The sequence below is a fragment of the Leptodactylus fuscus genome, chromosome 1, assembly GCF_031893055.1.
Source record: "Leptodactylus fuscus isolate aLepFus1 chromosome 1, aLepFus1.hap2, whole genome shotgun sequence".
Taxonomy (NCBI): domain Eukaryota; kingdom Metazoa; phylum Chordata; class Amphibia; order Anura; family Leptodactylidae; genus Leptodactylus; species Leptodactylus fuscus.
This window is the reverse complement of record NC_134265.1, coordinates 213,216,620-213,233,211: the sequence shown is the minus strand read 5'-3', so window position 1 is coordinate 213,233,211 and position 16,592 is coordinate 213,216,620. Positions and strand designations below refer to the sequence as shown.

Genomic DNA, 16,592 nt, shown 5'->3' with positions numbered 1-16,592 from the left:
ACGCAAGGGGATTATAAAATGTATTTATTTTTTTTGTGACTTCTCACAACACACAAAGGTAAGAGGCCATATTTGTTCTGAGCCATTCCTCACTTTTTGAACACTACACCATATTGGTGCTCGGCGTCTCTCTCTTTTTGTATTTTTTTTATGATTCAGGAAAGATGGTTCAAATTTGTCACCAGGTGATATAATTCAGTTTCAAAGTGTGACCAATTGTAAAAGTGGTAACACATGATAAAAACAATCGTCATAATCTTAAAGACCGCCACAAAGCTGACATGTCATTGTTAATGCAGAATGAACACCGTGAAAAAAAAAAGTGCAAAAAATGATGAAAGAATTATGGGTTTTTTCACACAGATACCCCAAAAAACATTAGTAATAGCAAACCAAAACATTATATGTACCCCGAAATTATGCAAAATTAGATATTAAATTGTCATGCAAAGAATAAACCCACACTTAGCTATGTTGACAAAAATAAATAAATACAACTATAATAATAATAATAATAATAATAATAATAATAACCATAGTTACCATTTACCCATCCTGATCTCACTCACAGGCTCCATCAGGTATTGTATGGTGTACATATTTCAAAGAGCAAAGTTTTAGCTCTAGGACACTTTTGTCAGGTGTCCTTCAGCTTCTGACCAGTTTGAGGATGTCCTCACCCATACCCACACAACTTACTTGGATTTCAAAATACAGACCCCAGAGACAGGGTAGCACCGCTAATGAAGCCAGTTGAGGCGGCTGCCTCAGGCGGTATTTTTGGTGGGGCAGCAATTTGACCTTCTTAACTTTTCTTTTTTTTTTTTTATAATGTAGCCCAAGACAGGTTGCCCTAAAAACAAAGCTTAGTGGCCCTATCCTGGATTGGCTTAGACCTCTGCGTCTCAGTGCAGGCCGCGTCATCACACCTTCTGAGAAGCATTCGTCTTACTGCCAGGTATAGGAAGAGGTAGTGGAGGCAGCAGCTCTAGCAAGGGATCACAAGGTAGGTAAGGCTAATTTATTTTTAATTTTTTTTAATAGGCCGCTACCTGCTGGAGTATCCCTAGCAGGTAGCGACCTATTTACCTACCTCCCCGGGCCTGCTCATGGCCGCCCCCCTATTCCCCTTCTGCTATAGGACGCAGAAGATGGGAGCAGAAGCGGCTGTGAGCAGGCCCAGGCCGCGAACCCCAACAACTACCACTATTATTATACTCGGGAAGTCTTTTCAGACCACTGAGTATAATAATCGGAGCCCCAGGGAAGGTGAGGGAACATAATAAACCACTGTTACTTATCTCGCCTGGATCCGATGTTACTCCTAGAAGGCTTTGAGCCTCTATGGTAATGTCCCAGGCACGTGAAGTCTGGGACAGTACCATAAAGGTCCGAAGCCTGTGCTAAGAGTAACAGTAGATCCGTGAGAGGTAAGTTAGTAACAGTGTTTATTATGTTTCTTCACCTCCCCTGGGTCTCCGATTATTAAACTCTGATATAATATAATATAATACTCTGATAATAGTTCATGGGTGGACCACTATGAGGCATAAAAGAGTTTTGGTGGGCAACTGTGAGACATAATAGTTGGGTGGGCAACTGTGGGGCCTAATAGAGGTTGTGTGGACCCTGCAACCTCTATTATTGCCCCACAGCAGTCCACCTAACCTCTATTAAGCCCCACAGCGGCACCTGCAACGTCTATTATGCCCCAGAGTGGTCCACCCAACCTCTATTATGCCCCAAAGTGGCCCACTCCATCTCTATTATGCCTCAGAGCAGCCCCCTGCAACCTCTATTATGCCCCATAGTCTATTGTGCCACTGTGGGGCATAATCGAAGCTGCAGGGGCCACTGTGAGGCATAATAGAGAATGCAGGGGCTGATATGGGGCATAATAGAGGCTGCAGGGGCCACTATGGGGCATAATTTCGCGTGCAAGGGACATTTATAAAATCGTTCATTAGGAGACATTATAAATAGAAGAGGCATCATATGGGGGTCGGGTGCGTGGAGAAGTGAGGAGTCAAAGATGTCTCTATTGTAAACCTTACAGAGACAAGTCACAGCTGGAAGAAGTGGTCAGGGTGGTCCAAAGGGAAGAGACAGGAAATGTGATAAGACGTCTCCTGTAAGTAACAAAATATTACTACACTGTATTCACTGTAATGTTACCACATGCACATTCCCCACCAGTATTCAGTCCGGTGAGGGTTAGGGGTGTCTCTTGATCATCCGCCTCAGGCATCAGAGAGGCTAGGTTCACCACTGTCCGGTGAATGTGTATAGATTTAACTACCAGCCTATACTTTGAAAAGATACAGGCCAACCTTAACAGGTAACATCTACATGGGAACATGGGAAGCTGTCATTTGAATAAAATGATCGCTGTTCCCAACCATTATCCAAACTCCTGATCTGTTAAAATTCGCAGTGTATTTGGGGTGAGAATAAGCACTGCACTACATAGTGTTTGCCAAATTGATTATGGGCAATTTTGAGGGTTACATTTAACCTGCTTATAACATTATTGATTGTAAAAACGGTTTAGACTATTATTCATAAAAAAAACTGTTTCAGCTAATTTGCTCAAAAATAAAATGCTGATTTTCATGAGAATAGTACTGCAAAATAAGAAATACATCTCTGAAAAGAGTAGAAACAGCACTGCAATGTACTGTTACTAGTTTGATACTGATTTTCCTAAAGTTATTAGCAATGACTACTACTGTCCTTGTTGACTGCTACTAGTATTGGTATCCTCATTGTGAGTGTTTTGTTAATGTGGCTTTAAATTAATAGAATGCTTGTATAATAATAAAAAAAAGAGCATGGCTTGGCATGTACGCGAGCGGCAGCTTACCTTGAGAGCTCCGCTCTGCACTCCGGGATTCGGACTGTACATCACAGCGATATGGGCAGGTCCCGGTCACAACGCCCTAAGGGGCGTCCTTTGGCCCCTCCGCTACCTGCTGGGAAGATCCCGGCGTTCTTCACCCCTTGGTCGGGGCGTCCGGAACCCGAGAAGGATGCGGCCTACTATCCGCCGCCGGCGCCATCTTCCTCCAGGACATGTGGGCGCCTGAGAGAGCAGTGTGGCGTCCTCTGCTCCTCCATGCTAGACTTCAGCTGCCGGGATTCGACCGCTCCAGGACCCTCCACGCTGCCTGCAGACAGACCTCAGGTACCAGTTGCTGTCCCTCCTGCTTTGGAGCCGGTCCTCTCCCTCTCCAAGCCCCCTGATCCACGACAACATAATGCTCCACAGGGATCAGCGGCATCTGCGGCGCCGCTGCTCTCAGAAGCTGCATCCCCTCCATTTGACCCCAGAACTACCCCTAGGACTCTCCAGACATCCCCTCCACTGCTCCACCAGTCCCCATGGCCCCAGGAACGCCCGGAGAGCGCAACTGACTGGAGGACTAGCCCACCGCATGCACATCCCCTGTTTCATGCTGCTGGCCGGGACCCAGTGCCCCCTGACTTGGATCTGGCTTCTCCTCTGAGAAAGACCTCTCTCCCCTGGCTACTTGTGAAAGGGCTCCTGGACCTGCTGCTCCCTCCGCGGCCCTCCGTGTGTTGGGACCTGCATTTGTTTCTCACCTCCCCCCACCTGAGGAGGCTGCTCTCACCCTGCAGAGGTTTCCAGAATTGCAGGCCTTACTGGCCCTAAGCCGGAGGGACATGAACAGTCTTGCATCTGATCTAAAGAACGCCTGACGCCAAGACTTGCGTGTGGTCCAAACGGACATCTCTGACTTACAACAGCGAGTGCAGGTTCTTGAGGAATTTAAATCTGCCGCTTCATCCTCTCTTGACTCCATCCAGCAGCAGGTGGCCGTGCACTCTTCACAAATCTGTAATCTTGTCTCCCACATGGACGACATTGAAAACCGCAACCGCCACAACAATATTCGCATTCGGGGTCTTCCGGAATCGGTTCAAACTACAGAGCTGGTCTCGGTTTTATCTGGCATCTTTAACTCACTATTGGGACGACCTCCTGATTCTCACATTAAGATGGACCATGCTCATCGGGCTCTCCGCCCCCGCAGTGAGGACTCTAGCAAACCGAGAGATGTAATCTGCCGGATCCATTTTTATGCTATCAAGGAGGCTATAATGCACAAAGATTAGGGATGTCGGCACGGTGGACTTTGAGGGATCCTCCCTATTGATTTACCCGTATCTATCTAGATACACTCTTCGTCAGCAAGCAGCTTTGAAGCCTCTCCTCTCCCTTCTCCGAGAACGTAGAATCCCTGATCACTGGGGTTTCCCATACTCCCTACAAGTTCGCCGAGGTGACAGACTGCGATCTCTGGCTCATCCAGACGACCTTCCGAACTTTCTTCGTACTCTGGGTCTTCCAGCTATACAGCTTCCAGATTGGTCTTCCCTGCTTGCCGACCCTAATCGGTCCGGTCCTTTCCGTCTGCAATGGGATGCTGCAGACAACCCCGGTGACCCCGACCCCTGCGTTCTCAGAGACCGCAGCGCCAGCGTAGACCCCCCTCTGCCCGAGGGTCCCAGAGGTGATCTGTTCCATTGCTCCTCGGATGTCTGTGACCGGACTTTGTGAGTTTGCTTCATGTCCTGTTTATTCTTGATGACTTTTTCTTTAGTTTTGCTCTTCATATTTTTGCCCATGGTTATATGCTGTTTGATCTAGTTGTCTAGCTGCTTTCTATTCTTTTCGTGTTATTTGTATGCTAGGATGCCCATGTGTCGGAGTCGGAGCAGCTTTATATTCTGTTTGTTCCTTCCATTCTTCGTGTGTTTCTCTTCTGGTGTTCTGTGCCAAGCCACGTGGATTGCCTTCTTCGCCCCCACATAGCTGTGTCCCTGCAGTGCGGGGTCATCTGGAGACTAGTGCTCCTGTTCTTTAGTTTCCCCCCCGAGGGTGTCCCGTTAGCCCTCCTTTTCTTTTTCTTCTTTTTCTCTTGTTTTTACTTAGTGTTTTGCTTGCGGTTTCCAGATGCTTTAGTTTTGGTGTACTTTGTTCTTTCTCACCGTTTTGTTTATTGTTCTTTGGTTCTTTAGTTCTTCTGTATGTTTGTGTCCTGTGGTTTCCCTTCCCCCCCTCTTGTCTTTCCCTTCCTTGTCTTACCTGTCCCCCGTTTCTCCCTAATGTCGGATATCTCCATCTCCTCTTTCAATGTTAAGGGGCTCAATGTCCCTGAAAAACGTTCGCAAGTACTGTATGATGCTCATAAACGTAGGGTGCAAATTCTATGTTTGCAAGAAACTCACTTCCTAGCTGCCTGCACACCTATGATTAGGAACAGGTACTATACGCAGTGGTTTCATAGTAGCAGCTCAGCAGGTAAGGTTAAAAGGGTGGCCATCTTTTTTCATAAGAACCTTCCGGTGAAAATTCTAGATTCGCTAGCAGATAAAGAGGCGAGATATTTATTTCTGATCTGTGAAATCTCAGGTGTCGTATATACAATTGCTAATATATATGCTCCCAAAACAGATCAGGTTGCTTTTCTTCTGTCTACCCTGTTTGCGCTCCAGTCCTTTGCTAGGGGTCATATGATTGTATGCGGTGATTTCAATCTCCCTCTTAACCCTCTGCTTGATACTTCCATGGGCAGATCCCAGATTTCTTATGATGCCCTGAATAAGGTCAGGAAGGCTCTAAACGCCTCACTGTTGTGTGATGCTTGGCGAATCCTCCACCCGACCAATAAAGACTATTCCTTGTTCTCCCACCCTCATGGCTCGTACAGTAGGATTGATTATATATCTTCTCTCATAATCTTCTTCCCTCTGTTTCAGCAGCCTCGATTGGAGTTGCGTTCCTTTCCGACCATTCCCCGGACTCCTGTGTTTTTCGCTCGCCCGCTGCTAGCCCGCGGTCAAATACCTGGAGATTGAATGTCGCTCCTTCTTGATCCACAGTGTCTGGAAGAGCTGAAACTTTCTGCCTCTCACTTTCCATTGGTCTCCACTGACCATTCTTGTGACATCACCACTCCGCCAATACAGTGGGAAGCCCTAAAGTGTGTTCTTCGCAGATTGCTGATGAAACATGGTGCTCGTCTGAAGAGAGAGGCAGGCCAGAAACTTCGCTCCCTCTTGAGTGACTTGGCGAACCTAGAAGCCCAACATAAGCGTACGCTCCAGCAGGCGACTCTGGCATCTCTGACTGCTACTCGTCAGGAGATTAGGTCCCTTCTTGAGCGGAAGCAACAGAGGATCCGATTGTTAGGTCAGTGCTCGTTTTATGAGTGGGGTAACAAGGCAGGCCGTCTGCTGGGGCGGGCGGTGCGGGAGCCATGTCATGGCTCTCAAAACATCCTCAGGTACGATCACTCACACCACGTCTGCGATTGCCTTGGCCTTTCAGAAATATTACAGCTCTCTCTATCATTTACCCCCGCCGAGACTGGTTCATCCGGCTCCTGCCACAGGAACCTCCCTCTCAATATGTTGTTAATTCTGCACTCCCTGCTTTACTTCCAGAAGACGTGACTGTGCTTGAGGCTCCCTTTTCTGAGTGTGAACTAGAGTTGGGTATTGCTTCCCTCCCGGGGGGCAAGAGTCCAGGTCCTGACGGCTACCCGGTGTGGTTCTTTAAGATGCTTAAGACTGATTTGATGCAGCCGCTTTTGCGGGCATTTAACTCTACCGCATCCGGGATCCCCTTTCCTCCAGCCTCTCTCCAAGCACACATCACTGTTATACCCAAAGAAGAGAGGGATCACCTGCTCTGTGCTAATTACAGACCGATCTTGCTCCTGAATACGGACGCTAAGCTGTATGCTAAGTTGATTGCTAATTGCCTGGGCCCGTACATGGTAGAGCTTGTACATCCTGACCAAGTGGGGTTTATCCCTTGTAGGGAGGCCCGTGATAATACCCTGAGAGCCTTCTCTGCGATTCACTACTCACAGCGCTCGCAAACTCCCATGATGCTGTTGTCTCTTGATGCCGAGAAGGCCTTTTTAGTAACTATAAGATTAATCTGACGAAGAGTACTGCCCTAGATGTCTCGCTTCCGCCATCGACCCTTAGTGCCTTGCGCTCTTCTTTTCAGTTTTCGTGGTTTCCGAAATCTATTAAGTATTTGGGGGTGCAACTTCCCCGTAATCTTGGAGACACGTATGCTCTGAATTTCCTCCCGATCTTACGCACTTTGTAGTCTGATCTTGAACGCTGGGATGCCAAGGGCCTCTCGTGGTTGGGACGCATCAATTTATTGAAAATGAATGTTCTCCCCAGATTGCTGTATTCCTTTCAGACTGTTCCTGTGGTCTTGCCTCCGTGCTTCTCCTGGATAGTTAACATAGCTTTCACCAAATTTGTTTGGGCTTCGAAGCCCCCTCGTGTTGACCGTAACACGCTGGCCCGGTCCAAACAAGGGGGAGGCCTGGCAGCCCCGGACTGCGAGATACTATCTAGCGGCGGTTGCTACACGCATCCTTGATTGGCACCACTCGGCTAAAGTTAAGCTCTGGGTCGCCCTTGAGGACTCATTGAGCCCCGTTCCTCTTACAGCACTTCCCTGGCTCCATGAGAGATATTGGACCGATGATAAACGATACCCACTTCTCTATATGGCGCGTCAGAATATGGGAGTGTGTCGCAGGTATAGTGCCATGCGCCTGCTCTTTACAAACGATGGCCCCATAACTCCCATCTCAGGTAACCCGGACTTTCCAGCGGCGTTGTGCTCCTCCTTTTTGTGTCACAGTGTAGGTTCCCCCACCTTCCGCTTCAGGCAGATCACTTCGGCCTCCTCGCTCCTCTCCCGCTCTGAGATTCTGACCCAAACCTCCTGTCCTGATACGCTTCCCTATCATTGGCAATACTCCCAACTCTTCCACTTTTACTCTTCTTTGAGGCCTTCTCGAGACCTTCATAGACCCTGCTACCGTTCGAACGTCTCTGTATTTCCGCCTTCCCTCCCTCTCACACAGTCTCTCTTCTGTATGGTCTTTTGGTGGATGGGGCAGAGGATTCGCCTCCGTCATTTACTGTGGGTTGGGAAAGGGAATTGGGAGTCTCATTCCCTCCAGAGGTGTGGTCTTCGGCCTTCCGTGCGTGTCATACTTTCTCTATATCGTGTAGGGCGCAGGAGACCAATTATAAAATACTTTCCAGATGGTATAGAGTCCCGGCCCTCCTACACGATATTTATCCCTCCACCTCTGATAGATGCTGGAGGTGTCTCTCTGACCGAGGCACGATGGCCCACATCTGGTGGGGTTGCCCTCTCCTGCGTCCCTTCTGGACTGGGGTCAGACAGGTTATTCTACAGGTGACAGGGATAGATTTAGAGGATGATCCTGCTCCGCTGCTTCTTTCCCTGTTCTCCCGGAAGTTCCGTAAATCCACCTGTAGACTTCTCGGATTTTTGTTAGTGGCAGCTTGCTCCGTAATTCCCAGGCTATTGAAGTCTACGACCCCTCCCACGCTCATCTGTTGGTTGAATGAGGTGCTTGCCTTGCGAACTATGAAGACCCTGGTAGCTGAGCTCCGCCAGGATGATGTCAGGCATCGACAGACATGGCTCCTTTGGAACCACTTTTATTACTCCGCCGACTTCCGTTCCCTCTTTCCTTCTGTGTCCCCTGTGTGATGTCTCCCTGTGCGTCTTGTTTGTACAATTTCTCCTTCACTTTATCTGACAATTGATACCCGTATGTTTCGGGGGTTTTGTACATGTTCTGTTTGTAGGCTCTGCTGCGCCAGAGCGTTTATTGGTTTCTTACCAATTCACCATCTCCCGCCTCCCCATCTCTATCCCCCCTTTTATTATCCCACATGACGTGCCGTCATTTGCTATCTCTGTATGCTACTATGGTTCCCCCCCACCACCACCTTTCCATTTTTTCCCCCCTTTTCATTTTGCTTCCTCCCCTCCCTCCCCGGTTTTGTAAAAATTTGTAAAACTTTCAATAAAACTTTTAATGAAAAAAAAACCCCAAAAAAACAAAACAAAACTGTCCTTTCCAGTTTCATTTGTCATGTTTCCAGTTTTCATAATATATCTCTTATGTAACTTACTTTTTGTTTGTGTCCATTCAGTACTGTGGTTGCACTTGAAGTACTGCTTTCTTCTGTAAGAATGAAAAGACAAAAAGTTGATAATTAAAAATCCAGTTACAAATCAAATGAAAAAGAAGTTGATAGAAAAGAAAACAAATAAGACAATGTTATCTAGAATAAGAGGCAATAGACAGGCTGATCATATGAAAGGCTAAAAAACCAAAAAGGCAGGCCAATAAAGAAGCAACAATTAAAAATCATTTCACCAATTATCATCATTATTTAAACAATTTATCCATCTTGCCGAGGAAGGCTTAGAAACTCTAAGCCCCTTACCATGACAGGAGAAATAGATTAACCCCTTCCCACTGATGGCACTTTTTGACTTCCTGACCAAGCTCGATTTTTCAAAACTGACGTGTCACTTTATGTGGCAATAACTTTGGAACACTTTGAATTACCAAAGTGATTTTAAGATTGTTTTTTTCGTAACACATTGTACTTCATGTTAGTGGTAAAATTTGGTTGATATGTTTTGTGTTTAATTATGAAAAAATAGGAAATTTGGTGGAAATTTTGAAAAATATGCATTTTATAAAGTTTGAAATGATGTGCATTGCATACAGATAGTCAGACCGCCAAAATTATATCATAAATCTCAAGTCCCAGATCTCTGCTTTATGTCGGCATCAAACTTTAGTCACCCTTTTAATTTTTACGGACATTATAAGGTTTACAAGTGAAACAACAATATTCAAAATTTTCGAGAAATTTCCAAAACCCATTACTTAAAGGACTAATCCAGTTTATGAAGGGGTTTTGAAAGACCCTTCTATTAAAGCCCCCCATTAATCACCCCATTTTCAAAACTGCACCCCTTAAATAAGCCAAAACAACATATACCTAGTAATTAAACCCTATAAGTGCTTAACAGGAATTAATACAAAATGGAGGTGAAATTTTCAAATTTGATTTTATTTTACTAATATTTTCGTTTAGCCCTAGAATTTGCACATTCACAAGGGGTTAAAGGAGAAAACGCATCCCACAATTTGTTAGGCAAGTTCTCCCGACTACTGTTCTACAGATAGGTCCTTCAAATTGGCAGCAGACGACTTGGAACGTCGTTTCTTGGCTAGAGGATATGACTCACAATCCATCAGACGGGGTTATAATCGGGCAAGATCTGCCAATCGGGCGGCACTACTTAGGAATAAGAGCAATGATTCACACTCCTGGACATCGACCTCCACATCGTCTCAGGTTAGATTTATAACCACCTTTAACTCTCCCTGGGGGCGACAGCGAGCGGTTCTCAAGAAATATTGGGGTATTCTTCAGCTGAACCCAGTGCTGCGACAATACCTGGGTCATTCTCCCACTATTACTTACCGACGTGCTAGGAACCTGAGAGATGAGATAGTTAGGAGTCACTTTGAGGGAGGTCCCATACAACGGACCATCAGCATACATGGCCCAAAACCAGGGTGCAAACCGTGCGGCCATTGTGTGGCTTGCGCCAATGTAGACACGGTCAACACCTTTTTTGATTCTTCTGGGATGCGTATCTACAACATCAAAGTTCCCCTTAATTGCCTATCAACAGGGGTCGTCTATTGGGCTAGATGCCCTTGTAATTTAATCTATGTGGGCATGACGTCCCGCGAGTTCCGCCGCCGTATTAGGGAACATGTACTAGGGGTTGTCAACGCCAAGGATGTGGTGGATATTGATTCCCTTACTACCATACCGAAACATTTTAAGCTGTTTCATAACTCTGATGCAACATTACTGCGATTTAGGGCAATCGACCAGGTGGTTCCGGGACCACGTATGGGTAATTGGAGGAAACTTTTGGCACAAAAAGAGAGCCGTTGGACCTATTATTTAAAAACAGTACAACCGTTGGGTCTGAACGAAAATATTAGTTTCTCTCCTTTCCTATAATGGGCTTAATGTGCCATGGTTACCCTTATCGAATTATGTCTCTTCATGTTTGATCTGTGCTTCCAATAATAGCGTTTTTTTTAATTATTCATTTTGTAGTTTGTCATGTTGTTGCCTTGTGTTTGTATATTGGTTATTGTCTTCAGCTTTTATTTTTTACAGATTCTGTGCCTTGATGTTCCCCTCATCTATGGATGTATTCACACATGAGTTGTTATATGGATGGACTTGCTTTCATTGGTGTACCTCCAACAAAGATTTCTTTGCATCACTTTCACTGTTCACTCGCACTGCGCACTTTTTATTTGTGCATTTTTTTTCACTTTACATTATTGTTGTTTATACACTTACAATACTAGGTTATATATATATCTGTGTTCACGTTTTATTATCAACCATTGTGGTTGTCTTATATTGTGCATCATTTATCATGTCGCATGTCCCTTTAAAAATGTTTCACTATCAACCATCAGGGTTGTCCTGTATGGTGCATCTCTTACAATGTCGCATGTTCCTATGTGGTGCATCTCTTACAATGTCGCATGTCCTGATGTGGTGCATCTCTTACAATGCTGCATGTCCCTATATGGTGCATCTCTTACAATGTTGCATGTCCCTTTAAATTTAAACATAAAGTCAGCCATGGTTGCGGTTTTTGATATAGTTGTCATCTGTATGATATAACATCCTTTGTGGCCGTATCTGATTAATGTGGTTCAATTTACTGTTATGAAGCTTTTCAATAATGTGCTCTTTATGCATATATGTTATATTGCAACACTCTTTTTAGATTATCTCTATACAGTTTGATAGAATTTAATATTCTCTCTATATTATTCTTGTGTAGTTGAAACATATTCTGTGCTGCATACATTCATTGGCCGTAGGCAAATCCATCTAGCCCATAATATGCCCTGGCCGGTTTCTGAGCGGCACAATGCGCCGCATTTTACTTTTATTTCAGCGTCGCGCATGTGTGGATCGGCGGCCATCTGGCCTTAGGTTTTGATTGCAGTTTTTTCCTCTTGTGATGGGCTGGCCGTTCCGCTCATGCACATATACGCCATAGGCGGCCAGTTCCTTTCCTTTTCTCACAATGCATTGGGCGTTTTCTTTTCTTCCTATGTGGGTGGATCTAATCCTTCTGACATCAGGTACAGCTGTTTGGTATTCAGGATTATTATAAATACTCTCATGACTACTTGACTCCATATCCCTTGACAAAGTCGTCTAGGCGAAACACGTGTCGGGTGTCAGGCACAGCTGGTACGGTACGGTACGGTATGTAGCAGTAGCAGTAGCATTTATGCATTTATTTATACACTAGATTTATGGTGTTTATTGGGTTATTGTCTAGCAGGGTTAGGTGAGGTGATTATGCAACTTGGCAGGTCACCCCTGGAAGTATTTGGGGAATCTCTCACATACCCATTCATATGGATACATAAGATGCATAATTAACCCTGGATTGTTGGGCAAAAGTCCTTTTGTCTATAGGTTCATGCATGCAGTCACATATATTGTAAGTTAACCCCTCTATGAGGTCTTTCATGTGAGTCACTTTCTGCATGCAGGCATATATACTGCACAATTGATTTTTGGGGCAAGTTTTTGACCTTTTTGGTTATAACATGCAGGTATCCTTTTTGCACAATTAACCCTTTATTACCAACTGTTACATAGGGCCATCTCAATGGGTCATTATATATCTTTCTCAACGGGTTTCAGTGTTATTCTACTTGCACACCCTGCTAATTGTATGTACTCTGTGTCACTTTTTGCTGCTACAATACTCGTTGTAACATCTTTCCATACCATCTTGTGCCTCTGTTTTTAGGTATATCAGTTTCCCTGAATCTTCTATATGTATTTTGTTATATGTGCTTTTGTTATATGTGTATTTTTATTGAATTAAAGATTTAGTATTTTTGTATTAATTTATGCCTGGTGATTTTTCGTATGCTTTGCGTTTATACACACCAGATGGTCTACCTTTTTGAGGTAGTTTGTGTGACAAGTTCTCCCGACTACCACAGTACCCCACTTGTGGGTGTAAACTAATATATGGACGCACAGCGAGACGCAGAAGGGAAGGCGCGCCAAGGAGCTTTTAGAGGGCAGATCTGGCTGTGATCAGTTTCAAGAACCATGTCGCATTTACAAAGCCCTTGAGGAGTCAAAACAGTGGAAACCTCTAGAAAGTGACCCCCATTTTGAAAACCGCACACCTAAAAGAATTTATCAAGTGATGTAGTAGCATTAGTAACCCCGAAGTGAATATGTAAGCTGTGTGGAGTAAATTGGGTACACCAAATCCCATTCTATTTTCCCACTAGCTCCTTTGACACGGACGGGGAAGAGAGGCATTCTGGGGGATCAGCGCTGGTGTCTTCTCTCTCATAAGCTCTAAATATGGGGTGTCCCCTGAAAACGCTCGCACAGCTTACACATTTCCTTCTAGTCGCAGCCACTTATGTCCTAATGATTTGGCGACTTTTAGGGTTTTTGTCTTCACATTGTACAAGCTAGATTTTTATTTTCTGGTAATGTGGCCATATGAGGGCTTGGTGTTTGCGGTATTAGATGTGCTTCTCAATGCCACCATTTTGGGGTGCCTGTAACTTATTGACTACATTTTATTAACTCTTTCTGGGTGGGATGTAAAAGGAAACATCAATTCTGACATTGCTTTTTAGCATTTTTTTTTCCCGTGCAGTGTACAGCATAAGTAACATGTTACCTTTATTCTGCGGGTTGGTACGGTTACGGCGATACCTCATTTATATTATTTTTTAATGCGTTGCTATTTGTGCAGAATAAAATTCAATTTAGGGAAAAAAATCAATTATTTTTGCATCGCCATCTTCTGAAAGGCATAACGTTTTTATTTTTCGCTAGACAGAGCTGGTTGAGGGCTTATTTTTTGCGGGAAGACCTCTTTTTATTGGTACCATTTTGGTTTTCATGTCACCATTTGATTACTTATTATTGAACATTTTGTAAGGGAAAGGTGGTGAATAATCATTATTTTGTGCGGTTTTCTAAGTTTTTTTTTTTTTTTTTTTTTTTACGATGTTCACCGTTCGGGTTAAATAATGTTTTAATTTTATTGTTCAGGTTATTATGGATGCGGCGATACCAAATATGTAATGTTTTTTTCTATTTTTCTTTATTTTACATAATAAAACATTTTATATAGGGAAAAAGGGATTTTTGGGGCTTTATTTATTTCTAATTTATTTTAAACTTTTTTATTTTTACTTTTTTCTAACTTTTTTTTCTGTCCCCATGGGGGATTGAAGCAGTGATCGGCTGATCACTGCTTCACTATATATACGTTGCAATACACGTGTTACACGTGTATTGCAGTGGAAGCTGTCAGCCTGTGTAGACGCACAGGCTGACAGCTTCCTTTTTAGGCAGGATCAACCAGGTGCGTGAAGGGGGTAAGTGATGGGGCAGACCCAGGGTCACTGATCAAACCCGGGCTGCCCCCTACGAACACTGGCACCCCCGAAACTGGCGCGGGGGGTGCCGATCGGCACCATTTTGAAACAAGACCCCGGAGATATCAGGGGTTAACACCCGCGATCGGACCCGGTTCCGACCGCGGGTGTTACGGGGCATTGTCAGCCGTAACATACAGCTGACACCCGCAGCGCATGGTACGTACACAGTTTCCCGGTTTGCGGGAAGTCCTTCCCGGCAGCGCCGTACTATTACGGCGGATGTCGGGAAGGGGTTAACAAACTCTCTGATTTCCTAAAGGTACTTGTGCGCTGAAGGTAAATGCGTAAACACGTTACCAGATCCAAAGAATGCAATTTCTCTTCCTCAGGAATGGAGGGAGAAAGGAAAAAGGCTGGAAGAGAAATGACCTGGTTAATGTTTGAACTGGAAGTTACCTTAGGTAGGAAACCAAGAAGAAATGTTAATTGCACCCTGTCTGGGGAAAAAAGAAATATAAGGTTCAGAAGCAGACAGAGCCTTCAGCTCCCTGACCCTCTTAGCTGAGGTAATTGCTAGGAAAACCACCTTGCAGGATAAGAGCTTAAAATACACTTCTTCCAGCGGCTCGAAGGGGGCCCACAGAGACCAACCAAGACCGTAGACACTTCCCACTGAGGGACAGGGACATGTAGACAAGGTCTCAATCTAGCTGCCCCTTTGAGAAACTGAGAAATGAGGAGGTTCTGAGTCAGACGCCTGCCCAGGCAGGCAGACAAGGCAGCCACATAGACTAAGCGTAGCCGGAGTAAGACCTTTATCAAAGCCATCTTGAAGGAACTCCAGAATGGATTCCATAGAAGGACTGGAGTGAGAGACCTGATTATCCGAACACCTCCTACTGAAAATCCCACTGATTCTCTGTTAACTTCTAGTAGTAGAGGCTGCTCTAGAGAAAGCTAAGGTATTTCGGATGGCCTCTGACAATCCTCTATGTCTACATAAGGACTTATATAAGGTCAACTTCCAGGCTGTCAAGCTGTACCTCTTCAGGTCCTGGCAGAGCCAATCTCCTTGGGTTACCAAGTTCTGAATTAGGGGGAGCCTCCAGTATGTCCTTCGACTCAATCTGAATGAGGTGGGAAAACCATGCCCTTTTTACCCAGAACGATGTGATCGCAATCATCGATTCCTGGTCCTGCCTGACTTTCATCAATACCCTTGGTATCATGGAAAGTGGTGGGAAGATGTATGCCAGCCTGAATCTCCATGAAATTGACAGGGCATCTACTGCTAAGGGATTGTCCTCCTGATAAAGGGAGCAGAATTTATCTACCTTGGTGGCCATCAGGTCCACCTCGGGAGACTCCACATCCTGGTAATCTGTTGAAACACATCCTTGTTGAGGGACCACTTGTCTGATACTGTGAGACCTCTGAAGAGCTGATCCGCCAGAATGTTTAGGTGACCTTTGATGTGAACCGCCTTGAGGTGTGTAAGGTTCTTCTCCGCCCAGGAAAAGATGAGATCCATCTCCCTGAGCAGGGATGGTGACCTTGTGCCCCCCTGCTTGGTCAGGTAGAGGACCATGGTCACATTGTCTGAGCGGATCCTCACCGCTCTACCGCAGAGAGAGAGAGAGTGAAATGCAGGAGAGCACGGCGAACCGCACTGAGCTTGCGCCAATTGGACGACCTGATCCTTTCCAGCTGGTTCCAGGTACCCTTCTCGAGGGTCTCCCCGATATGCGCTCCCCATCTGTAAAGGGTTACATCTGTAGTCAACAGGGACCAGATCCGCTGGACCGTGGACATCCAATCTTTGAGGTCGAATCACCATTTGTGCGATAGATGGGTTTTGAGAGATAACTGGATAGGCTATCGAAGCCCAGAGGGCTGCAGTTCCAGGTCCTTAGGATTTTGTTCTGTAGAGGACGCATATGCCACAGGGCCCAAGGGACTGCATCTGCAGTTGCTGACATGAGGCAGAGTACCTTCATGGCGGTCCGAATGGTAACCTGCCGGGTTGAGAATAGGTGCTGGGTTGGCAACCTGATCTTCTCCTTCCTTGGAAGAGGGAGAGAGATCTTAATCTAAATGGAGTCCAAGACGAATCCTAAGAACTTTTTCCAAGTGGATGGAAGATTATCCAATATTTTCCAGTTTATTAACCAGCCAAGATTTTGAAGAAGAGACAGA

The 16,592-nt window shown here is 45.2% G+C and overlaps 1 protein-coding gene across 3 annotated transcripts in view; it reads right to left on the bottom strand.

The window, feature by feature from the left end:
* Positions 1–16,592, bottom strand: part of HMG20B (high mobility group 20B) — a 362,656-nt gene that overhangs the window by 206,186 nt on the left and 139,878 nt on the right. The window contains exon 6 of one of the 3 annotated variants that reach the window (XM_075283656.1): positions 9,019–9,071. The exons of 1 other annotated variant lie outside the window; for it this stretch is intronic. In XM_075283656.1, coding sequence (XP_075139757.1) covers positions 9,019–9,071 — 53 coding nt within the window. The remainder of the gene's footprint in view (positions 1–9,018; positions 9,072–16,592) is intronic. One more of the 3 variants, XM_075283657.1, reaches the window with a different exon arrangement.